This window comes from Poecile atricapillus, chromosome 14 (assembly GCF_030490865.1).
Source record: "Poecile atricapillus isolate bPoeAtr1 chromosome 14, bPoeAtr1.hap1, whole genome shotgun sequence".
Lineage (NCBI taxonomy): Eukaryota > Metazoa > Chordata > Aves > Passeriformes > Paridae > Poecile > Poecile atricapillus.
In genome coordinates, this window is record NC_081262.1 from 9,836,636 (window position 1) to 9,862,845 (window position 26,210).

A 26,210-nucleotide genomic window follows, 5' to 3' on the forward strand; every position below is an offset into this window, starting at 1 on the left:
GCTTCTCCTCCCACCGCCTGCCTTCCTTCCCTCCGCGGGGCGGCAGCTGGAGCAGGGTACGGCGGCTGTGGGATTGCTCCGTAGCGGCTTGCGCGGCGGATCTGGGCTCCCCTAACCCGGTAGGTGCCGTCGCGGTGCGGGACCCGGCCCGGCGGCGGTGAGAAGCTGCCTCAGCGCCGCCCGCGGCGGGAAGGGCGTTTTTAATTGCAGAAAATGATAATCAGTGGGGTCGTCAGAGCCTGCGAAAGGCCGACGGGCAAGCTTCTGCGCGGGCCCGAAAATAACCTGATTCGTGGTATTGGGCAGCAGTGCTGCGCTCACACGTGAGCATTGGCGTTTCGTCCATTCATTTTTCCATCACAGTGCGCATAATTTGTTCCCTACGCTGTTTAAAAGTGCCAAGTGTTGTCTGTGACTGTGAAACAGCTGCTGTGTGTGGGGCTGACCGTGGCTGAATCCACCCTGACAGCTTGGGACTGCTCCAGGACGGTTCGTGTTTGGAGAATTCTTCAAATACCTCAATGCGCATAAAGCATGGAGTTAATTAACAACGTGGGGTACTGAGCAAATGCTTACAAAAAGTCAGCGATAGATAATTGTGTGGAGTATTTAAAGCCAGTTGAAATGACAGATCTATTAATAGCAGTGGAAGGATATTTTAAAGTTATCTTTGAAGTTCCTTTTCTGTCCTTTTCAAGCCTCGTGTTTTGGATACTCTTAGCGTTGTGTTTATTTGCGTGCTTGGCAGCAGGGTGGACTTGACTTGGAAGGGTTGTTCTTGTGCCTCACTGTCTGCAGCTCTAAAAACCATTTGTGTATTTGAAGCCATGCTGTGTTTCCTTGCACAGGGTTTTGTCTCAAATGCTTCCTCTGAGTTGGTGCAGCAGAACTCATCCCTTTGCTTCATGAATTTTGCATGGTTGCTCTCTAACACTCAGACTAATACCATGATTATACCAGCTGTGCTTGCAGGCAAACTGAATGGAATTTGTGTCATGGTGTTTGCAGTAGTGATACACTGGAAGGGACTTGTGTTAAAGGCTTCTCATTAGAAATCTGTCTTTGGTAATACAACGTTTTCAAAGATAGTGAGTTGAGAGATCTCTGGGTTTTGGTTTTTTTTTCTTGTTTTTTTTATCACAGCTCTTACCTAGAGTCACTGAACCTGTTTTCTTGCAGTGTGTGGTGCAGATGAGAATAGACATTTGCTTTGTAGGGGTCAGTTGGGTATTTGGAAAGCACAGTAGTTCTGTAATATGCTACAGGACATTAACATAGCTAGTAAGGTTGTTCTGGACAAGTTTATGTAGCTTTGGGCCGGTAGCTCATAAAGGTGATAATACTTTTTAAGGTGCATAGTCTGTACAGGTGCTTAGGTTAAATTTTGAATCTGTACTTTAAAAGAATGTTAATCTGAAAGGTGACTTCTCTTTTTAAGAAAAAACTGTTTGTTACTCTTACAGGTATCCTGTTAAATGGCTTTAACTGATGTGGTATTAAACCAAAAGGGATTTAGTATTATACCAGGGACAGCTGGGTCATGCTTGTTTTAATGCTTCTCCACAAGACAAGCTGGGACTTCCTGCAGTTCCTGCCCCCTGTCCTGTTTTTAAGAGTTGCAGGGGGCTGTGCCTGAGTTGAAACAGTGAATTAGAAGCAAATGGAGATGCTCCAGTTGTCCCTTCTTTTGCTGACTGGAGCATTCTTATCACTCAGCTCTTTGGGAAAGATTAAAGCAGGTTTATAAGCTGAGGCCACTCTAGAACCTTGCTTGAGAGTCTCACTACACCCAGCAGTGCTTTGTAAAAATAGACAACTGTAAGAAACAAATCATGCTCTAAGAGCCCTGTGATGTGAATTTTCCCTGCTGTTTATCTGTGTTCACATATTTGCATGTTGTCCTTGCGACTCACCTGTCCCTCCTGGTCATGTGGTTCTTGGATATAAAGACAAGAAAAGGAAAGGTACTTGAAACAGGTATTGGAAAAATAAAAATTAATACAGACTAGAGCAGATTAAGAACTGTATTTTAAATTATCTGCATTTTGAATTACATAGTACTAGGTTCATAAAAAATGGAATAAATTTTCAAAGTGAGTTGGAGTGGGTAGTTAAAATTACAGGTTGTGTGTGGTAGTGCAGGCTGGCAGGCTTGGTTCAGTGCAGTCTCACTCTCCTTATTGCTTAGCTTTAGGAATGCTTCTGTAATGGATATTAAAGATTAAATGATCAAAACACAATAGCAGTAGTAACAGAAATTCCTATATAGTACAACTTCTGTGCTATAATGCAAAAGCACAGAATATAAGCCTTGGGATGAAGCTCAGGCTGAAGGCTTTTTGTCAAGCAAACTGTGAGGTTTAGAGCAGTGTTTGTGTAGTTCAAAGCGTGGTTACTGAATTCTGTTTTGAAGAGCATTTTACATGCGTATGGTTCTCGGTACATACACTTCCAAAGTAAACACCACAAGTACTTTACAAGAAATATGGTTCCAAGAAAAACCAAGAGACTTTTATAAACACCATTAGCTTTAAATAGAAACTGATTTGTGTGGTGATACTGAATTTACACAAGTCACAGAAATCAGAATGTTTTCAGTCACTGCTGCACAGACCTGTATTGCTACTGCTTCTCAAACTGTCCTGAACCCCATGGTGTGCTGATGTGTGTGACAGCAGGAGCAGAAGGGAGTGCAGGACAGCACTTGGGTGTAATGGGGCTGTCCAGTGCTGTGGTATGTCCTGGATTAGTCACGTCCTTGAAGCATCATTTGACAGCTGCTGGCTGTGAGTTTGACAAGCATTAGGGGTTCTCCAGCACTCAGTGCACACTGGTAAGACAATCACAATAAAAATGGCAATGACAGCTGAGGACACCTTCCCCCACCAGGTATGTGCTACTGCCCCTTTCCAAAATCGACAGCTCCCACGTGGTCTTTGCTGGAAGTGAGTGTAAAGTGAGGTGAGTTGGCCGAGACCTCCTCCAGCAGCAGCTTTCCAGAGCAGATGACGCCTGATGGAGTGCTGGAATTACCTGTGTTGCTGGCTGAAGTGTGGGAGTGCTGTCCCTCTTAGAAGAGCAGTAACCAACAAGATGATGTTGCTGGTGAAAGATGCCACGTGTTAAGGCACTGTTTCTGTGGTGACCAGTTTCTCAGTAACTGGGGAGTGTGGTCTGCAGCTATGAATACGTAGGAGTATTCTTGTTTCATGCAGAAGAAGACTGAAAATGCAAAGGGCTGACGAATAACTGTAAAGCAAAACTGAAAACCTTGGTTTGCGGTTGTTTTATTAGACTAGCTGTGTGAAAGTCCCCAGTTTTGCTGGTTGGGTGAAGAACTAAACAACGTGACACTTGGAAGTGTCTGTTTTAAATTACATCCTGTTACTCAGCCAGCATCAGGGTTAAATTTTGAATATTCTCACTAATCTTCTAGTTTGTTCATGCCAGTATTTCCAGAGTATCTGTGTAAACTTCTACCGCTTCCAAGGGCTTTAATCATTCCTCCACCTCATTTTTCAATGTGATGCACTTTCAGCATCCTGTGGGCCATTAGCTGTATGGGAGCTAAAAGCCAACTTAGATCTTGTGGATGGTGGAAAATTTTTCTATGTTCTTCTTACAACACTCTCTAATTCGACTGATAGTTTGTACACAGTATCCTTGACTTGTCCTGAAAAGATTTGAAAATTTGACTGGGATGTTTGAGGTAAAACTCTCAAATTTCTGAGACTAGTGTTGTGAAACTCAGCACTTCATATAAGGAAGAATAAAAACATTTGGAGGAGGAGATAACCAAGGATAGAATAATACTAAGCTCCTATCTTCTCAGTCCTTTAGCAGTTTAAAACCAGACTGCTTCTTCTCAGCAGCTCTAGCAGAGGTGTTCAACACTACGTGTAGGTACTTGAGGATTACTTTTACAGAGACAGATGCAAATATATTTCTTTACTGGCCAGTGTGCTGACATCAGTGTCATGCATTATTTGTTCTTTTAATAACAACCTCTTCCTTTTTTCTTCTCTCACCAGCTTCTTCCCCCCGTTTGCATGTGCATTGGAGTAGTGGGTGTTCCATTCCTTGCAGGAGTTAAACCAACCTCCTGCAAACATGGCAGACGAGGACCTCATTTTTCGTATGGAAGGGATTGATAATGCCAGAACGACTCCAGCAGACTCTGGGAATTATCTTGATGCTGATAGTGATGATGAAGACAATTATTTTATCTGTCCAATAACTGATGATCCAGTTTCTAACAAGTCTGCCAGTACCAAAGTAGACAATTACTACAGCAACTTAGCGAAAACTGAGCAGTACAGTTCAAGCTCTTCTCCCAGAAGCTTTAGCTTTAAGGCAAGTATTGGCTTCAGTCTTCATTAAGGTTTTGGATTTACTTAGTTGGCATGAGACATTTTCTAACTGCTTCATCTCTTGTAACTAACACTTTTCAATGAAGATGCTCATCTGTTTTTTCCAGACCTGTAGTTAATTCCATTAAGCCAATAGTCTGACACTGCCATGGAATTGCTTACTGTCCCTTTCAGTTTGGGGTGGATCTTCCTCCACTTAGTCCAGGAGAACAATTCACTGCCAATAGGATCAAACCATTTGCAATGCAGTTTATTCATTAGGAGATGCAAAAGATAATAGAGTTGGTGTAAGAAAAATTGGGGCCTGTCAGAAGATAATTTGTTATGAATTTTTCTAGTCTGTGATATTTTTAGTTGGACAAATAAAATTGTTAATTATAAAATTGTAAGGGTAAGTTTTTATGTTATAGTTCCTTCTTAGGGAGCTTTTGACATGTTGACTTTTGTGCTTGAGCATGAGGGTTCACACTGGCAGCAGTTCCTGTCAGTGTACACAAGCAGTATCTGACCTTTTTGGGATGAACAGCAGCTACAGCATTGCAGGGAGGTCAGAGGGGCTATAGCTTGTGATTCCTTGGCAGTGTGTCCTTTTTCACTCAGCTCCCTACACACAGATCAGGCTGGGCAATGGAAACTCAAGTAACATCCACTCTGTTGTTTAGATATTCTAAATTCTAAATAGTTTGTGCTAAACGGGCATGTCTCTTAGATTTTCCTATATTTAATGTTTTATTAACACGTTAAATGTGTTTTATTAACACATTTCTTATTATAAATATTAACATTTTTTAATAGATACTCTAAAATCTCAGTTATGCCTAATGCATGCTTTGATTGTGGAAAAATACTGGGGGTTATTTCAGTCAGATAACATAATAACACATTGAAAGTGAAGCTGGCTTGTCTGCAGGAAGGTTTTTACCAGAGCTGGTCAATAGAAACATTAAAAGGTACATATGCCTAAGGAAGGTGAGGAGCAAAATAGAAATGGGACAGATGATGTAGGCTAAACTAAAAGCTAAGACCTGATGGGGAGCTTAGTCTTCATTTGTGTGTACATTTTAACATGTAATAAACACTTGCCTCTGGGTCTGCAATGCAATTTCTGAGTCATATGGTCTGACATAAAACTGATAAGGACTTCAGAAATTGCAGTTATTTCCTCCTTCCTAAGGTATCATTTTGCTTCTGCAGAATGTTTGTACCTATGTTTTGGTCTCCATAATGTCTAGTTTGGAATTGTAACTCCTATTACAGATAAATTGCTTTGTGTTGAGATGTGGAGCAAGCCAGTCTCCATCTCCTGTTTAAGCTGCAGGGATGGTGATTTCCAACACAGTGAAGGAGACAGCCAGGGCTGGTGACATCCTAAATGCCACAGCCTGGCCTATCAGAGTCTGCCTGTCAGACCTCAAAGCTAAAGAAAGGTAGTGTGGGCCACTGATTATGAAAGGCAGAGCCAGACAGAGAAGTTGCTGTTAACTCTCTCCTTTAAACAGGACTCAGCAATGTTTAATTAGCTAGTTAATAGGCAAGGCCCTTTTAATAAATACTTTCCAATAAAAAAATAACCAACTTACCTCAATAGGTTTGTTCACAAGTGTTCTAAGAATGAACTTAAATTTGGAATATAAATTGAAGAGTGGCTTTTAACTGGAAGTTTTTTGGGGTGTTTTTTTGTTTTTTTTTACTAACAAAGAGAACCAAGACTCTTTGTCAATCATTTGTCTTATCACATGTATTTTCCTACTTTCATGTCTCTCATGGATCCTTTAGAATGACACACAACATCGTTCTAAGCATGGCTCTGTGGTTGACCATGGTCGGGTAGGTTAAAAAAAAATGTCAACACCATATCTAATAGATCCATTATGATTTTTTATTCTTTTTCCTTTTATGGATTATTTTTTTCATTATTTTATTGTTTGGGAGGACCGATTGCCTCAGTTCATAAGAGTCATCAAGTCAAAACTAAAAGAGGTACCTGTTAAATGGAATAACGTCCATCCTGTGTTCTCTACCCTGAAATTTCACTGTATGGCAGCCATATGCCTCCAGCAGGAGAAAAATTGCACTGCTAGCATCATTTCCATGAAATCCAACTAGTATTTGTTTAAGGATTAGGGTACAGCTTTTCTGCAAAGCACCTCAAGAGATCAAGCACAAAAGTAATTAACTTTTGAAAATTATCATCTAACAGGAACACAAATCACCTTTTGGAGAAGGAATCTACTCAAAAACAATTTGATATAGCTGATCAACCAAGCAGTTCTTGTTGCTGGTTGCTGTCTCTCCTTGCTGTCATAGGTGTTAAAGTATGGAAATTCTCCATATGAGCTTTCATTGCATGACCTGAGGCAACTTCATTTTCTTATGAAACGTGTAGGACATCTTTCTCAACGTGTCTTTTAAACTCTTTTTCTTTAATGTAGTATTGTTTTCATTTTGTGTTATTATTGTCAGAAAGGAGAGCATTTAAATTGTTTGCATAGGTATGCATAGTTAAAGATGAAATTGAAAATAAATACAAACTTTAAAGCTTAGCTGCTTCAAAAACTTCCATGATGCCATTGCTGACACAAATTTACAGTGCTATTTTTTATAAAAAAAGACTGATTTTAATTCCTGGAAAGACAAAATAATCCCAAAATTTTAAAAGTTACTGTTTTTGCACATTTGGAGTTCAGTCAGAGAGGCAGTAATAATATCTCAGAGCTCAATAGTTCTTTATTGGTATGCTGCAGAGTGCTTTTTCTCCTGCTCACTTTGCAGAAGGCATTTGGCACATCACAGGATCATATCTCCAGTTTTCTTGGAAATATACAATGTAAGAGAGGGAGAAAAAAATGTTAAGAGTAAAGCATCCAAATTGGTTGTTACAGAGAGACTGTACTCCAGAAAATTGCTTTGGTATTTTTCTCTTGACTTGGTGAACACTGAAATAGCTACTTGTCTGGAATTGTTATAATAATCAATTTTTATAACATTCTAATTTTTTCTTTCTTCTACTGAGCACAGTCTGGGACCCTGGGGTTCACAGAACTTCTTACTTTATCCATATTAATTACATTTTTAATGGACTTTTTTATACTCTTGTGCGTGCAAAACCAGCATATGCTGCTAGGTATGAAAAGCTAAAAATCAAAACAAAAAAAGTGAATTAATATCATCTGGGTGTGCCTTATTGCCATTTGCAGAGCATATCAGAGATATTTGCAAATTACCACAGGTTTTGTAAGTTGTATCTGGTATATACTGTGCCAGATTCTGTTCTCAGTAACTTTACAGTGGTGCAAATTGAACTGAAATCTGTGCTTTATGTATCTGAGCTGGGTTTCATTATAACTGAGACAATAAAAAGGTCAGAGTGGTCTTTGGTAGTACCTGGTCCCTGCTCTGAGCAGTGTTTTGGGGGCTTGTGTAGTTGCACATCTCCATAGTATTGGGATCCTGATGTGCTCTAGGAAATGCTGGTTTTGCGAGCTGCTGCTGATTATAAATAAAGTGCTGGTCTGTAACTTCTTCAGGAAACCTGGAAACATGCTATTGAGAAAGCCAAGCACATGCCTGATCCCTGGGCAGAATTTCATCTGGAGGACGTTGAGACGGAACATGCCACTCGTTACAGGTCTGTGGGTCTTCCTCCTTTGGATGCTGATATTAAATAGGTTTTTGCTGGTTTGTGCAAGGGCTGAGTTTGTGTAGTGCAGAATATCTGGCTGAAGAATGTCCATAATGCCTGAAGTGACTGGGTCTTAACTCAGTCTCCCAGGAGTATGTAAATACTGCACATCATCAAAAAATAAACCTTTCAGCAAACCATTCTCACACTTTATCTCCTACCTAGGCAGTATCTAGGACTTTCACTGTGTAGACAGGAAACAAGGCTGAGAAGTATTTTCTGGTTGATTTATTTATGCCATAAGCGTAGTCTAATAAGGAAATTAATCCCAACAAAGAGGCAGCATGCTTAGTTTAAATAGTTTGGTAAAGAAAGCAACATAACCCTTCACGACTTTCCCAAGATAGCAGTTTCAGTGTTGCTAGTCCATGCAGTTTTGTTGCATGTGGCTGGAGTTTAAATCCCTATAAAACCCAGAATATCACACTGTGGTCTACGTGCTAAAAGGGAGTTTGTCCCAGAAACTGGTTTCAGTGCTTTAGCAGGAGACTTGCAAAAATATTTACTCTGCTGACACAGGTTTCTGAGAGGAAGGGTTAGGGGTTAGAGGTCAGTTAGTCACCACTTAGCATCAGTGTCTGGGGAGGCCTCCCTTCCAATCCCATACCAGCCATGCAGTGCTGTTCTTCCCCATAGGCTTCATCTGTCCCTGGTCAGCCACACAGTCCTGAAATAGTTTGCATATTTTTAAATACAAATAAGTGATAATTCTGGTTTAGGGCTGCTCAATATCCTGCTAAAAAGATGGCTCTGATACTCCTATTTTTACCTCTTTATTTGCTGTAAACTGGGGTGAAACATAATATATAAGGGAGAATATGGGGTGTCTGCATGCATGAATTACTCTGTGCAGGTTGGGGGAGCCAGGCTGGAAACAGTCATGTGTTGATGACTCAGCTGCTGTGGTTCTCAATTTAGTTTTCACTGTGTTAGGAGTTAAAGGGGTGGGGATAAACCACAGTGGTCCTCTTTGTATTATGACAGGGTTGTGCAGGGACTTGCTCCTCCCTCAGTGCAGTGTTGGGCAGTTCCTGGCAGCTCTGCTTCTCACAGCTGGTGCTGCTCACATTCTCCACAGCCCCAAGGCAAATACCCAGCCAGAACCAGGCTTGTGTAAGCTCAGGGTTGGGGGAGACAACCTGTCCAGTGTGTAGAGCTTGGTGAGGCCCTATCTGCACCCAGTGTGCTTCCCAGGAATCACAGAGGAGGGTTACCTTCAAAGAAGATAAAGCCTGATTTGCAGTGTTACAGAAGTTCACCTTCTACTTTGGGATATGCTCACTGACAGGAGGGTTCAGTGTCTCTTCAAAGAGCTAAATGTATTCCTGCTTGCCTGCCCAAAATAAGGAAGGCCAGAATGTAGCAGGAAGATTGGAAGCTTTTGTGTGGGAGTGGCAGCAGCACTTTCCAGAGTCAGTTACAGATAAGGAAGGATAGATGCTGTAAATGGGAGGATTTGGGTTCCCTTTGCATTTTTCTGAGCCATATTTCCTGATTTTGCAGGTACAATGCAGTTACTGGGGACTGGGTTGAAGATGAAGTCCTTATCAAGATGGCTTCTCAAGTAAGATCACACTGTCCTTCATGTTTACTAACAGCAAGTTTGTAATTTCCTTTCTGTTCCTAAATAGTGGCAGCAAGATGTTTTCCTCATAGAAATTTTGAAGTCTCAGTGTAATTCTTCTCTCCTATCTCTTTTTCTTTGTATCCTTCTCTCCAAAATAGAGTAGAAAATGGACTCAGACCTTCCCTGTCAGCAACATGAGGCATTTGTTCCATTCCCAGTGATTTCCCTTCCATGTCACCCCTCCCATTTCTTCTGGCATAATTTCCCTGCCTGGCAGTAGTCCTACTATTTTGTGTGCTCCCAAATAATTTCTGTTCTTAGAATGAAAACAAACTGAATTTTCTGTATATGAGGGTAGAAGGCGCTGTCATTTCCCATTTAAGTCCTGGGGTTGGTTGTGTGTTGGGGTTGCCTCGTTCTGTGCTGCTGGCCAAGTATTTGGCATCTGGGGAGATGATGCTGTCTTTGGCACACCCTGTACCAAAGCCTAAATGCAGAGAGCATGAAGTCTGTGAAACTTCTTTAGGCAGTCACATAGAGCTGACTCCCAACTAGGGAGAGAATTTAAATAGCTTATTTAAAAGACATACCATTTCTTCTCCATGGGATATTGTCGGGGGGAGTTCATCCAAATGCCTTTTCCCCAAATACCTACTTACACTACCAGTGCATTTTCAGTTTTCCTTGAGGAAATATTTTTATAGAGCCTGTTTGGAACCAGCTTTCTGCATGGTATAAAGGGGAGATCATGGTTGTGTCTCTTATTGGTTAGAAATCAACTTTATGGAAATGGCAATGCTGGGTTTTTTTTTCTTTTCCCCAGCCTTTTGGCCGTGGAGCAATGCGAGAGTGTTTCAGAACGTGAGTATCTGCCCACTTCATCTTTGTTGGCCTCCTTGCAGTATTTTCTTCTGTGGTGACTGGAATTTCACTTAGATGTAGTGGAAATTGTGTAAAGCTTGACTCCCTTCTAAAAGGCTTTGCTGAGGGTTTTATCCCTCTTTGTGTGACTCTACCTGCAGGGAGTGGGGTTCAGAAAGGAGAATTTCCCTGAATGTTCTACTTCAGCCATTCCTGGGATGCAAAATATTCATACAAGCATAGTAACAGCCACTTAATTTCTGTGGTTCTTGTGTGCTAAAATATCTTTAAATTTTATATGAGGTCATAGGTGTGTGCAGTCTGGAGACCAACTTGAGGCCTATAGTTAGGCAGAGAAAAGAGAAAGAAAGAAAGAATATTTGGATGGTGCAGTCTCAACTGGAAAAACCTCCATTGGTGAAGAAGATTATCCTCCTAGAATTTACTTTGGATCACATATACCAGAATATTTTTCTGAGTAAGGCAGAACTGGAACACTAACAGTTGTGGTTCCCAGAAGGACAGAGTGTGGGGGAAGACAGAGGAGAAGAACTTTTCCTTCCTTGGAGAGTGTTATCAATGTTATTGTGGGGATCAGTATCCAGCTATAAATTGGTGTGCTAAGAGATTACCCCGCCCCTTCCAGGCTCTGGAAACCAGTGTTTCCTGGAAAACATACGTGTGTGTGTTTAAAAATATTCCCCTTTCTTCACATATGTGGAGTCCAGAGAAATTGCTCTTCATGTGTGGTTTCAGCTCAGGAAAGATAGATACTCCTGAAAGGTGGAAATGTGAGGTTTTGAACTTGAGCAAAAAGGAAGAAAAGGAAGCCCTCAGTGCTCCAGTTTAGCACTGTTTCAGTATCAGTTCATGCTGGTGGCTCTGCTCCTGCAAAGCCAACTGGATACAGTAGGAAGTAACAAATCTCAGCCTGCTGACATTGCTTTTAGTTCTTGTTACTTACCAAACGCCCTATTACACAATATTTTGAGTAATGCCATAAACAGAAATTTGTTAGCAGTTTTGCTTTAACCTCTGGTACTAAAAAAGCACAACTTGAATATCAGCTTCCTACTGCTGGGTTTCCCATATGTGTCAGTAGTACAGTGATATTTCCCATCTGGAGCTCTCTCCTAGATTTTTGTATCTCTGCAAGTGTTTAGTTAAGACAGTGACAGCATTAGCTACCCATGGCCCAATGAACCAATGTGAGGATATTGACTTGAGAAAAACATGATCTAGCTTGTTTTGTGCAGAGGAGTGTGTTCCTTCAAGAACTGGGAAGGTTTGGGATCTGGATGAAATTCTTACCTCATTTCCTTTTTCATTCTTTCCAAGGCCTCAGTTGCAGTGTGCCCATCCCTGCAGGAGTACAGGCCACATGAAGTTGCTTTGCCTGTAGAGTGTCCTCTGTACCAAGAGCTCTGCACCAAGGTCTTGGCAGGGAGAGGAAAAGGAAGGAGGGGGAAGGGTTGAGAGTTTTGAGTGCTGCCACTAATTAAAGCACCTGCTTAATGCATTTGTTGGCAGCCAGAAGATCCTTTGTTATCAATGTTTCCCTGTGCTACACACTACCACCCGCCTGCCCCAGCCCCCCTGCTTTGGAGGGATCTGTGGATTAAAGATTTGCTCATCAACAAAAGGGAAAAGCTGCATCGTGAGAACTGACAGGTGCAGTTTTCCTGCTGGGAGTATGTGGGTTACTGAGCAGTCACTGCTGTGTGTTGAGAAGCCAGCAGATTGCTTTTATCCCAGGAGAGGTTCCTCAGTTCATGTTTGAAAGGCTGCTCCCTGTTAATTTCTGCAGAAAATAATTGTTGACATTAGAACAGGTTGTTGACAAGGCACCAACCCTTCATACTCCAGGTTTGATAGGAACAGGAAGGGAAAGGAATTGAGAGGAGGAGAAAGTTCAGAGCACAATTAGCTGCAGTTAAAACAAACAGTTTGGCACATCCCAGTCATTCTCATAGGATGTTTCATTTTCCCTTGTCCCCTTGCTGTGCTTCACATTTCAGGTGGAATACCTGGTAAATGACTGCTCATCTTGGAGCCTTTCTCTGTTCATGCAGGCAAGGAAATGGGAAAGATTTAGTTAAAATCCTTGGGTTTCCTTTCACCAACAGTTGATTTGTCTTTCAGAAAAAAGCTGTCCAACTTCTTACACACTCAGAACTGGAAAGGTGCCTATAATTATGTTGCCAAGCAATACATAGAGAGTGTGAGCAGGGATGTTTATTTTGAGGATGTTCGACTGCAGATGGAAGCAAAACTCTGGGGAGAAGAGTACAACCGGCACAAGCCACCAAAACAGGTGCAGTCAAAGATCTTGCTAAGCAAAAATGCAGCATTGTTCTTCTATTGGATTAGTTTTCAGACATAATTTAGAGGGAATTACTTGTTCACATTCTAACACATTTAAATGCTTGGATAAATTCTTTTGCCCTTCTGTGTTTTCTGTTAAATGATAGCTGATTTTGAGTGGAATAAATACAGAAATTGCTCTATATTTCCAGTACTAGGGGCTGTGTGTTTGTGAATGTCTGACTGTCCTCAGCTGTTGACCAAAAACCAAAATAAAATGGTGGTTGTATTGTTCTCTTTGATGTGTGCCCAGCTGCTTTTGTGATAATCCGAGATGTCACAGAATTTATTGGCAGCAGCAGTCACAGCAAGCACTTATTTGTTGGTGCTTCAGGAAGGTAGATGCTTAAATCTTGCACACCCATCCAGACGTGTAACTAGCATTGAATTTGAGAAGAGCTGGAAACCTGCTGGAAGCCTTACTAATTTTAATGTCCAAAATTAGTGGGTTTGGTATGTGGGATATTTGCATTGCCTTCCATATGAGGGTTAGTTAATAACTAAATATCAGCAAGGTGAGGTCTACAGTGAAGTATACAGAGAGAAATCTACAAATCTAGAGATTTTAAATGCCATGTTGGAGAAAACATCTGAGTAGAGTGAGAGTTGTGATGGTTTCTGCTTTAGGAATGTCTGTGGGACAGAGGGAGAAGGTGAGGCAAGATAGAGAGATACCTGAACAGTAGATACCCTCAGCCTTTCTCTGAAAACACATTCCTTCATGTTGTGCAGAAGTGACTGTATGTTTTGCTCTCTGGGTGCAGACTCTTTGCAGAGTACTCTTAAGGTACCCACAAGATAAAATAGAAAGCCAGCACTTAATAAGAATTTTTTTTCAGAGGGGTTTGTTGCAGAAATGAGGTGTTTTGAAGTGACTGCTTTAAATTTATGGAATTCCTCCAATAACTCAAGAAGTACGTGACTCTTCCCCACCCCCTTGTTAAACAGAAGGATCTTTGCAATTGTTCAGATTCTTGCATTGGGAAAGTTTTCACAGCTGAAGGATTCACACACACTTAGATCTGAAGACAGTATTCTGTTAGTCATTGTTTATCTTCTTTCCCTGCCCAGGTGGATATAATGCAAACCTGTATTATAGAAATGAAGAACAGGCCTGGAAAGCCTCTCTTTCATCTGGAACATTACATTGAGGGCAAATATATCAAATACAACTCAAATTCTGGATTTGTGCGAGATGACAACATTCGTCTAACTCCACAAGTGAGGCTTTGTTTAATGCTTTAGAGTGTGCTGCAGGGAATTTCTGGGCTCTCTCCAGAGGTCTTGCATTGTGGCCAAGAAAGGAAACTGCAGGCTCTGCAGTACAATGCCAGATTAATTTCTCTGTTTGCAGTTTGTCTGCCCCTTACTTGGGGCCTGCTCTTTAAAGTGCTGAGTGCTTCTTTATTGGATTTCAGTTGATTACGGTTGAGTTGAACAGGGTTAATACTCTTTGGAAACCTTAAGCCCTTTGACTCTAATTATAACTGCAGCCATCAAAACATTTCAAAATTTCTTCAAATTGACAGTGAGAGAGATCTCTCATGTACAATATACTGAATAGTCTTTTGGTGCCTCACGTAATACACAAGAGATGGCTGGTATCCAATCCATATAAAAAAATCTAGTCCATTTGCATATAAAAATGTAGGTTTTTCCAGCTGCAGCCCCTGAATAGCTGAATCTGAGATTGCATACAGAAGTACAAGTTCAGCTTTCAAGTGATTCTTGAATCTTGTGAAATAAATGTAAAATACTATTGAAAACCACGAAGTGGTCAGTGTAACAAAGAGGTGTTTTTCTGGGCCTTGAGAGTTTTGTTCTTTACATTTTTTTCCACTATTTTTAAGGTATTTGCCATGAGGCTTAATGTAAGCAGAGAATTTATGTTCTGGGCTGTCGTTTGTGCACTGAATTAGTTCTGTGCTTTCACAGGTTGGGAACAAAATGTTCCCTGGTATTTGCTGCAGTTAAAATGTTTGTCTATCACCACCAGTCACCTCCCCCAGGCCTGGCAGTGCTTTTTTGGAGGCCTTCCCAGAAGATTCCTAATATCTCAGCTTTATTCTAAAGAAAAGGGCTTTTTATACCTGATTCTTGAAATGTGTTTTTTCAAGAGCACAAATGTACATTTCATTATCTAATACACAAATGTAGACACAGAGCAGTTGCTCAGGGGGATCACTCAGAGGGGAAGAAGAATTTGTGGGTATGCTCACATTTATTTATGGGGTTTTTTTCCAAACTGTGGCAGAGCTAGTGCTTGTTGGCACATGGAAGCAGTGTCCCAGAGATGCAGAGCTTGCAGATTCACAGGCCCAGCCAGAATGTTTATACAGAAGTTATTCTGCACTGGCTTCAGAGCCCACTGTTTTTCTCTCTGCCAGCCAGCTCCCCAGTACCTAAGGTGAAGGCTACAGTGGAAAACAATCTCTAGTACAAAAATGAGTTAAGCAATCTCATTTCCCCTGCCTGTGCCCAGGGTGCTGCTTTTCACCCGGCCTCTTTTAGCCTCTCTGCGAGTTGAAGCAGGTTGGACAGACAGGTTACTACATGCTTTTAGTCTCTCTTGCTGCTTTCATCATGATGTTTATACCAGTTGCATTTTACTGATACAGCTATCAGACTTCTTTTCCCATTTATATGTGTTGCTGTTTTCAGTAGATGAAGGCAGGGTGTTCTCAAACATTTTCTATGGTCCTTTCCAGGCCTTCAGTCACTTCACCTTTGAGCGCTCAGGACACCAGCTCATTGTTGTTGATATCCAGGGAGTTGGAGATCTTTACACAGACCCTCAGATCCATACAGAAAGTGGTACAGATTTTGGAGATGGCAACTTAGGTAAAATCAATTATTCTGTTTCACTAAGGGATGCTTCTCTTTTCTTCCCAGCTCTGCTGAGTAGCCACTGCACTGGGTGAGCTGACACATTTCTGAGGGCCTTGCAAACAGCTGAATGCAGAGAGATAGGCCCTGTGTATTTTTGAAGTTCCAGGTGTCCATGTATGAAGTCGTTCATAGGACACTGCAAGTTTTGTAAACAGGATCATATTTAGGCACATTTCTCAGTGATGCAGTTGGATTAGTTTTTTTTATATCTTGTTCATACATAGTTTTCCAAGATTTTCCATACTTCTTTTACTCTTTCATGCAGAGAGAGTGAAAAGCTCTTACAGGTGTTGAGAAGGAAGTGGGTTAGGCTGTGTGATACAAAGCAGTTTCTCTGTCTTGACTTTTTAGGAAAAGCTTTGGGACTTCCAGCTTTCATTAAGTAAATTGTAATATAAAATTTGAGTAAACTCTTTCTTAACCTTTTTTTTAATGCCTTAGGTGTTCGAGGTATGGCCTTGTTCTTTCATTCTCATTTCTGCAACAACATCTGCAAAAGCATGGGGCTTGCACCGTTTGATCTTTCATCCAAAGAAAAAGATGCCTTGGATTATAATAAAAAATTGCTTGTAAGTGTTTGATGAAGAAGTGTAATTAAGCTGTATCTTTAACAGGGAACCTTGTAACACAGTATATATTTGGGACCAAGTAGATCTTTGAATGCTGAAATCATGAGTTGGATCTCACAAATGTGATTTGATGCTTGTTGCAAATTGATCTCAGTTTCAGCTGATTTTGCTGGGAATGCGACTTGATGTAACACTTGGAATAAAACAAAACTCTCTCTGACAGTAAAAATTTCAGGGCTTGATACTTTGTTGCAGTGTAGAACTTTTCAAAGCAAATACTTTTGTATACTTGTGTATGTTTTTAGAGGACTCCTAATAAACGTTCACGTTGGCTTATATAGCAGCTTATATTAGAGTACACAGACGGATTATTGACAGGACTTTCTAATTGATTTGCCAAGGAATCTGCTCAAACAATTCTCCGTGGCACAGAGGAGAAATGCGGCAGCAGCCGGGTGAGGACGGTGTCCGGGAGTCGGCCCCCTCTGCTCTTCCGCCTGTCTGAAAACTCTGGGGATGAAAGCATGAGTGATGTGGCATTTGATTCCCTGCCCTGCTCTCCCTCCTCTGCAACCCCTCACAGCCACAAGGTGGACATGCTTAGTGAGTGAGCCTCATACATCACCTCTGGGGGGGTTCCTGAACATTGGACTTGTCTTACTTTGGTTTGTCAAGCATGTTACCCTTATAATAACTGCAAATACTTTTTTCTCCTAGATTGGCCTGTGTTCAGTGAAGTAGATAACTTGGATCAGCTTGACAATAAAAGGGTGAGTGTCTTTCCAACAGAAAATGAGGTTGCAGCTGCCTAATGAAATGTGTCTTTATAGGACTTCCCAAAGGTTTTGTTCAGTAAAAGCACATAAAGTGCTCTGCCTACTTTTTTTTGTTTCAGATCATGTTATGTTTGTGAATTTACTGGGTCTAGTAAAGGAAGAACATTTTATCTTAATATTTTAGTAGTCATTATTTTACCACCAGAAATTTATTTGCATCTGGTGTATTTTAACAGGTACTTAAAGCACATGCCTGTTCCCCTGCCTGCATGTTGTGTCTTGGGCACTTGTGTCAACTGTTGTGGTATGAAAGCTAAAGAATCTCTATGGATTAGGTCTCTGCATACACTGGTACCATGGGATGTTAGAGAACCTTGCCTGAGTGGATGCAGGAAGTTTGAGATGAGCATTTTCCAGTGCTGGGCCTTAGTTCCAGGGACAGTCAGTTAGTGGTTTATCACTGCAGCTGGGAACTATATTTTGTGTATTCTTGATTTGATAAAATATGCAGGTCCTTGATTTGTTCTAATGTATGTAAGAGAGAAGACAATCTTAGACTACTTTATATATCATCAAGTCCTGCTCCTTCTGACAGAGGTAGCATAATCCAGTATAACCAGTACATCCAGTATAACTATCCAGTATTTTTCATCGAAGCAGCAAAAGGCTTTTTCTCTGTGAGAAATGTCAAGCTGAGGTCCTTACAAAGTGTAATGCTAATGCTGTTCTGTTCTTGACTTATGTAGGATTTTGAAAATGGTGGAGACAGTGGATATCCCAGTGAAAAGAGAAGTGAGACAGAAGATCTGGATCATAGAGAGAGGGTAAGAACCTGACTGGTATAGCAGAGTTGGGCCTGTTCATACTTAAACTGTTTCTGTAGAAGAATCCATTTTTTTATACTTCCTGATCTAGATCTGATCCTGATCTAAACTTTGAAAACAGAGGAAACAAAGAAGTTCCTCCATATTGCAGAATTACTTATTCATATTGAGAATTACACTCTTGCAGGAAAAAGATTATTTGTAACGAGTAGCTTAATTTCAAATTTTGTATTTGATTAGGTGGTGTTGTGTGGTTTTTGAAGTATTGCATATTGAATTTAAAAGGTGTAGCCATCTTCTTGTCATGTGGAATCCATTAATATCTGCTTTCAAATTCATTTACTCTCTCTACTTTGTATGGCCTTAAACATTACATTAACACAGTTGTCAGGTTATAATATGGAACTTTAGAATTCCTGGAAGTTAGTTGGTTGCTCCTCTAAAATACAAATTTTTGAATAAATGCTTTTTGACCTGGGGATCTTAACAAGATATTTAATTAGAAGATAGGAAAGAGAATACTGCTTCCAGAGATACCACTCTTTTTGTCACCTCCTTAAGGCAAGATATATGTCATGGCACCTCCAGCTTACAGGGTTAAAGCCCATGTGTGCCAAGTTCTTTATCATTTGTTATGTTTCTTAATATATTGTGGTATCACTGAAAGAAAAGGATCCAATGGAAACAGTTTTGGTCATTGTCACTATTAATTCTGCAGGGTAGGAGTACTCTATAGGCATAACTGGCACACATCAGTTGCTGCAAATTGAATGATTCAAATATTTACATTAATGTAGGGCCATTCAAACAACAACCGGAGGCAGGAGTCTGATGAAGACAGTTTGGGAAGCTCTGCAAGGGTAAATAAAGCAGAAATGTTCACAGACTGAGTTCACTGCTCTGCTTGTCCTTTGTTCCACTCATCTGCCACCTAACCATATCACTGAGCCAGATGTTGGTTTCCCTTCCTTTTCAGCTACAGAAAATTTTTATTAATATCAACTTACCATTCTGTTATTTCCTTTTATGTTTTGTCTTTGTTTTCTCATTAAAGAAGTACTGTGAAACAAGTTATCACCTCTGTAGCTGTCACAAATTAGTGATTATGCATGGGTTTCTCACTTTAAAGAAACTGGATTTCTTTTCTGCCTAACTAAATTATATTTCTTTTCTGCACCTTAATTTTGGAATTCATCCTTTATGTTGTATGATTTCTTAAAAACATGCAATGTTTGAAACAGATACACAGTGAAGAGAACCACTGTCACCTAACTGAATTAGGAAAGACCAGACCTTGTATGCTTTTATGAAATATAACTTCTATGATAATTGGTCTTGGGTATAAGCTTAAACATATAACCACTGTGAAAGGAAAGAAAAAACAGAGCTTTGACAACAATTAATAATTTAGTTAGATACAATTTTCAGAATTTCCTTTTAGTTATTATATATTCCTGTTTCAGAAAATTGAAACAGCTTTAACAGACTAAAGTTCTATGCCAGTAACTTGTGTTTTCTCTGTGTACCTGTAAAGGCCTTAATTGCGATAGGATTGTTTTCAGCTACTGTTTCCCACCAATCCATTATGTTCAAAAATTTATTCATTTGGGTTGCTCCTCCTGAGAAATGCCAGTGCATGCATCTGTCTGTAATCTTCTGCATTGTTACGTGCCATTTTTCTAGAGTTCTAGAATGCAAGCTGGATTTAAAATGTTGGGAACTGAAATTCTGGACAGAAAAATATGTTGGTTTTTTTTTGTGCATGGATAACTTCAGTGCTTGCAGTGTGACTATTCAGTTGCTTATTTTTGTAAGTAACATTTTCCGATTCAGAGCTTTAAGAAGATTTTTCAAAGTGATGACGTTCAGATTAGAAATAGAGAGGTTTACTCCATTTCTTTAATGAAGAATAACCATTTATTCAGCTACTAACCTGATTTTTGAAAGCTATGTTTTAAAAGAGTATTTACTACAATGTAACAATATAAATAGAGGCTTTGATTCCTGGATGGTAATATGGATGGGAATTTTAATTTTGAATATAACTAATAGTATATTTTGTATTTCAGATCAGTGTGGAGAAATGGAATCTTTACAACTCTTCCAGAGTCCATGTCCACAGACCGTCTTGTGTTGCCCAAGAAATTCAGAGGCTCAATGCACTAGAACTTGAAAAGAAAATTGGGAAGTCAGTCCTTGGAAAGGTAGGATGGGTCTGCTGATCCTGTTTTATCCAACAAGAAACATATTGTATTTATTACTTATATAGAGGTGTTCCTCTGCTTGCATTTGTTTGTGCAGTTGAAAATAAGACATCTATACCTTTCTGTCACCTATCCATGTTGTATAAGGAACATTTGAGTTCAGGAACCCATGCATTCCATCTGCTTTTGGCCTTGCAACATCTGGGCTCCTTTGGGAGGAATCCTGCTGCTGTTAGTCTGCCTTTCCAGAGAAATCACACAGGGAAGATTCAGTGGGATGGGTGTGATGTGCCTGACCCACAAACCTGCACACAGGCAAAGCTAAGCTCCTGAAAACTGGACTGACTCTGTAAACTGGACTGACTCTGAATAAACTCCAGACTATTCCAGATAATGCAAATGTGAATTAAGTTTGGGGTTATGTATGACCTTAAGCCCATTCCTAAAACATGATGTAAATCTTTCTGAACATTCTGGGAGCCTTAGGTATTCTCAAACCTTTTGGCATGGAAAAAAACCTATTTTTCACAGAATCTTTTAGGTTGGAAAAGACCTCTAATTTCATCAAGTCTGACCTCTGACCAATCATCACCTTCTCAACTGGACCATAACACTAAGTGCCATGTCCAGTTGTTTCTTGAACGCCTTCAGGAGCAGTGATTCCACTACTTCCCTGGGCAATCCATTCCAATGTTTAACAACCCTTCCCATGAAGAAATTCTTCCTGATGTCCAGCCTGAATGTCCCCTGGTGCAGCTTGAGGATATGTCCTCTCATCCTGTCACCAGCTGCATGGGAGAAGTTGCTCACCCCCATCTTGCTAGAACCTTCTTTCAGATAACTGTAGAGAGTACTAGGGCTTCCCCTGAGCCTCCTCTTACTCCAGGCCATGCCTCTGACCCCTGAGCAGAAGGGTTTTAAAAGATCAGATCCCTGCATCATCCTGTGTCTCTCCTGTGCAATTGTGTCCAGGTTCACCTGGCCATGGTTCGCTATCATGAAGCCGGGCGCTTTTGTGAGAAGGACAAGGAATGGGATCAGGAGTCAGCCCTGTTCCACCTGGAGCATGCTGCAGACTGCGGGGAGCTGGAAGCCATCGTTGGGTTAGGCCTCATGTGCTCTCAGCTGCCGCATCACATTCTTTCTGAGGTCACTCTCGAGGTATGGAAAATGCCAAAAAGCAGAATTGTGGTCCATTGTGAAAGTAACATAAGAACAGCAGGAAATGGAGATGAAACAAAAAACATAGTTAGGTGTTCTGTAGCCTCTTCAGAGAAAATAGATTACTTTGTAATTAAGGATTTGGACAAAACAGCAAAAAATGCTGCCTCTTTCTGGTTTTGCCAAGCAAATGACTGCATGCCTTTGGGAAGCTTTTGAAGCCACCTTTACTCTTCAGCTGCTTTGTTTCTTGTGGCTGTGCCAATTTCTCAGACATTCTAAATACTTACTGACTTTGAGAAACTGCATTTAATGGTAGAGGGATGAAGGGATGGTTTTAAAAACATGGATTTTAAAGGTTTTGGTTCCTTTACTAGGATACAAAGGAGAACAGAAATAAAGGATTTAACTACTTGCTGAGAGCAGCAGAAGCTGGAGACCGGCCTTCCATGATTCTGGTAGCAAGAGCATATGATACAGGTGTCAATCTTGGTGCAGACAGGTACTGTGCATGGCTAAGTAAGTTAACTTGGTGGTACTTCAGTGAGGGTAGGCTGAGACAATGATTTTTCTGCTTTTGTATTTTTGCATGTCTTTGTTATTTACATGAGTTTTCTGTTTTGCACAACAGTGATACTCTTTAAATTTCCCACTATCAAATAACATTAAACTTCTAATTGAAGTTCACTGAGCATTCTTAGTGTGCAGAATAACTGATTTTAAAGTATTTATGAAACAAGACTCTGCAGCTTTAGTTTTTTTCCTAAATTGGTTACGCTCACAAATATAAATGCCAGACCAAAATCATACAACTGGTAATGAAGTTCAGACTCTGGAGTTCAGCAAAACACTTCAGTCTGATATTTTCTGTTGTAGTTCCTGCATAAAGTGACCCCAGCCTCACATTTTGCTGTAGTGACCTAATGCTGCAGTGCCGTTAGTGAGTCTCCATGAGAACATTTGCTTTCTTGGAGAGCATCAGGGCTCTGAGAAGCCAGTACAAAATTGGATGCTGAATCTCCAATGCAAAGTACGTTTGTTTCATAAGGGAACCATCTTCAAAAATTATTTTTGACTTCAGAGCCCAGGATTGGAAGAAGGCACTGCACTGGTACAACGCTGCACTGAACATGACCGACTACGATGAGGGAGGTGAATATGATGGCACTCAGGATGAGCCCCGGTATTTGCTCCTGGCCAGGGAAGCAGAGATGTTAATGATGGGAGGGTTCAGCCTGGATAAGGATCCACAGAGATCAGGTGAGGCCTCATTTTGTTTCTGTTATCTCTAATCTTGCTTTTCCTTCTCTTCTCCCCCAGCATGTACCCCAAAAATGTGTGAATTCTTGCTTCAGCTGTTACAAAACATAGAGAGTCAATACCTTCAGATTTAATGATGCTGGGTGTAACAAGGCTGATAACAGTGAAAGAAGAGATCTTGGCAGGGACAGGGTAGTGGGTGGTGCCAGGTCCAATCTGTGGCACATTGAGTCACTGCCAGGCAACCTTCACTCCCTCTGAGGTTGCTCTTCTGGGTCACTCCCCTGAGCTGCAGGTTGCTGCTTGTAGTTTGGGTTACAGCTATGACTCCCAGGCCCTACACAACAGTCTCTTAGTTGCTGTGTAACCTACATGCTAGATGTCTGTCTTGGGGGCCTCCTAGAGGCTGGTCCTGTTTCCACTCCTTCCAAATACATTGGGGAGCCATCAGCAGCCAGTTGTATAACTTTCAACTTGAAGAGCAGAGGCCAGATTCCCAGCTGATGTAACTCTGACACAGTTAAAACACACCCATGCATCCGGCCCAGCAGTTTGACCTCAATTTCTCCCTTTGTCCTTTATTTGCTTCAGGCTAAAGCCATGTTCCTTCTTTACTCTGTCAATATAACTGATGCTGTTTCCTCTCTAGGTGAGCTTTACACAGAAGCAGCAGAAGCAGCCATGGAGGCCATGAAGGGCAGACTGGCAAATCAGTACTACCAAAAAGCAGAAGAGGCTTGGGCAATGATGGAAGAATGACACTGAAATTAAGCAGTTCTTGTATATAAATTTTTTATAGACTTGCTGCATTTGCAGCTAAAAAGATGTATTTTTATGTGATGTTACCAGGTTGATTTTTTTCGTATTTTAGTTTTGGTTGGTTTTTTTTTTTTGAGGGTAGAAATATAAATGTAAGTAGTATGTAGGGTGCCATGGCATACTTAGTGTTTTAAAGCTGTAATACACACACACACTTGGACGTTTTATACTTTTTTTACTGTTATAACTGAGGGGCCTTGTTTTTTTGACAAAAGAAAATGAGGCCTTACTGTTTAGGTTTTACATGTCCTGGTTTTTTTTTATACAGCAGTCGTCAGTGTGTTTACATTTTTCTTCTCCTCCCCACATACAGAAAAGCATTTTCCTACATTCTCAGCATTTCTTCATCATTTTTGGTGTATCTCACCAAATTTGCACATGAACATAAATTTTCAGTTTATGGATGTAGCTACTGATGTTAATAAGTAGTCCTGTTCTATTTTGCTGACAGTGTTGGACACTTATTCTTAAATGAGTTTCAGATGGAATCCTTAGTTTGGGAGGGATAGGGAAGATGATTCAGATTGGCAGTGAGGATATTCAGAGTGGAATGTTTTATTCATTACCAGCATTGCATATTATACCATTAGAAAATCGTTCTTATTCATGGTGAGGTGAGGCATCCAGCTACCTCTCCCATTTTCACATTTTGCACCATATAAAAGTTCAGTTGTATAAAATTCTACTGATCTCATATTTGTCCAATGATGTACAGTAGCAAGATTTGTAATATATGGTTAATTTGAAGTTAGTTTTACAATGGCATCTCAAATCTCAATGAAGCTAGATCATCTCACTTAAAATGAGAACACATTTTCCACCATTTCCAGATGGATGTTTGAAGAATTTAGGAGATGTTGATTCACTTATTACTATGTACAGAAAACAATTTATATGGTCTAAGTATATTTTAAAATGGTATTTTATCTGCAAATGCCATTTAGAGAAGAATTTCTGGTTACAAATGGAAAACAGTATTATCCCCAAACACTTGAATTTGTGTCCTCTTTGCCTAATCCTAACCAGTGAGTACCTGGTGGTGGTTGAATTATCCTTGCATAGAGAGAAGTTTCTTCAAATCCAGTCTGTTATTCCAAAGCTGCTGTGCCATCTATATGGATAGTACAGAAGCTATTCCTATTCCTTGGTTGTGGTTAACAGTCATTTTGCAGGAGGTTTAAGATGGAAGCTTCTGCCTCCTTGGCCATGCAGTCTCCTAAGGTGTAAACTGACGTGCACAAAGAGCAGACAAACCCTGTGAAGTGCTGAATGACCTGTAATGCTCATCACTTCAGCCAAGCTCTTAAAAGCAGGGGTAAAGCTGAGCAGGCTATGATATGATGCAGGATTGATTAGGATTTCTCACATGCCAAGGAATATTAATTTCTTGTAAAATGCAGAAACTGTTCAGGGAACAGAAATCATTCTTCCTTTCCTGTACAAGTGCCTGTCACTGGAATCACATTTGCTCCCATTTTTTCTTTTTTATGACAAAAGGATCTTGAATTGCTGTTTAGACAGTATCCAAGGGTCATGTCAGTAACAACTGCCACTGTCTGAAAGAGTGGTGGTTAATGGAGGATTTGAATCCTTTCTAGGAGGGAAGGGAAAGTTACCCTTGGATGTTGTGCTTCTGGCTGGTGCTGTAACCACCAGGCAGTTGTTGCTGTGAGCAGCTTTGCAACACATGGCAACATCTCTTTTTGTAGATTGCAGAGGTTGTGGGAAAGTAGAGCCCATGGCCTTTTTCTTTTTTGTTTTGAGAGTGAGGGCAAAGCTCTTCACCTGTTAATGAATGAATGTCACATTTCTAGATCTCAGCTGGTCCTAGCTGGTGAGTTATTAAAATGACCAGAGTTTTGAATCTATTATTTTTTTGTACCTAACATGCTGAAATAGAACCAGAGGGCTGAAATTCAGATGAATGTTTTCAGTGCCTATCCAAAGTTCTACTTTAGATGCCTAAAGGCTCTCTGGGATGTGGCCTTTTTTGCTATTGCAGTTCAGTTCTAGCATTAAGTAATCAGCTGTCAATGAAAGGTGACACAACTCACCTCTGAAGACAGTTGAATAGTCTTTTTTGTGCAGAACCTATACAACAAAATCAGACAAAAGGATTTTTTTCCCTCATAAGGTGTTGATGCCAAATCTTTGAGATTTTCCTTGAGAAGGAAGCATGTGTGACACCACCACTAACCATGTAGAGAGGACATTGAAGGTGTCTGTCCAAAATGTGCATGCAAAGGATGTAGAGGATAATTATTGACACTTTTTTGGTGTAGTTTAATTTGCTAAATTCAGTAGTTGCTAAAGTTGCTGACAGCTCTGTGTAGATCTGGTATGTAAATGTGCTCACAACTCAGTGCAAAAATTATTATGGTTAATTCTTTGTTCGCAAATACTAATTTTTGGTGATGAAGACTACCTTCTGTCCTAAGGTGTGTAAGATGATTTAGCCACACAATAAATGGGAATGTCAATAATATGAAAATGGAAATTGTTTACAGAAATACTTGCAACTTATTCTGTGACATTCTTTTGAAGGGAAAAACTGTATATTTTAAAGACTTTTGCAATGATATTGCTTTATGCTGTATTTTTAATCTATTCACAATGAATAAATAAAAATAAGTATTTTTTAAAAACATGAAAATAAATCTGAGGCTCAGCCTGCCAGAACTTACCTGGGTTCAGTGTTCCCAGATGTCAGTGGGAATATTGCTTGGGTAAGGACAGTGAGATGGAAGCCTTTGTATGTCAGACAAGCAAACACTGCTTGCCTGCATCACTTAGTCCTCTCATTCACTTTGTCTGGGTTCATTCTGGCTAGTCAATAAAAATGTTTTTTGTCACTTTCCTCAGTA

The 26,210-nt window shown here is 40.4% G+C and overlaps 1 protein-coding gene across 3 annotated transcripts; it reads left to right on the plus strand.

The window, feature by feature from the left end:
- Window positions 1-26,210, plus strand: EEF2K (eukaryotic elongation factor 2 kinase). 3 transcript variants are annotated; one of them, XM_058850085.1, is made up of 19 exons: window positions 1-119; window positions 4,032-4,353; window positions 6,147-6,197; window positions 7,898-7,998; window positions 9,556-9,616; window positions 10,443-10,480; window positions 12,623-12,794; window positions 13,916-14,065; window positions 15,553-15,685; window positions 16,175-16,302; window positions 16,704-16,905; window positions 17,020-17,072; window positions 17,825-17,902; window positions 18,700-18,762; window positions 19,972-20,106; window positions 21,079-21,267; window positions 21,645-21,769; window positions 22,349-22,527; window positions 23,177-26,210. In XM_058850085.1, exons 2-19 carry the CDS (start codon window positions 4,111-4,113, stop codon window positions 23,284-23,286), a joined length of 2,211 nt encoding a protein of 736 aa, XP_058706068.1. In that variant the 5' UTR covers window positions 1-119; window positions 4,032-4,110; the 3' UTR covers window positions 23,287-26,210. The 3 variants fall into 3 exon arrangements, with proteins under 3 accessions (XP_058706068.1, XP_058706070.1, XP_058706069.1); XM_058850087.1 differs by lacking the exon at window positions 18,700-18,762; XM_058850086.1 differs by lacking the exon at window positions 6,147-6,197.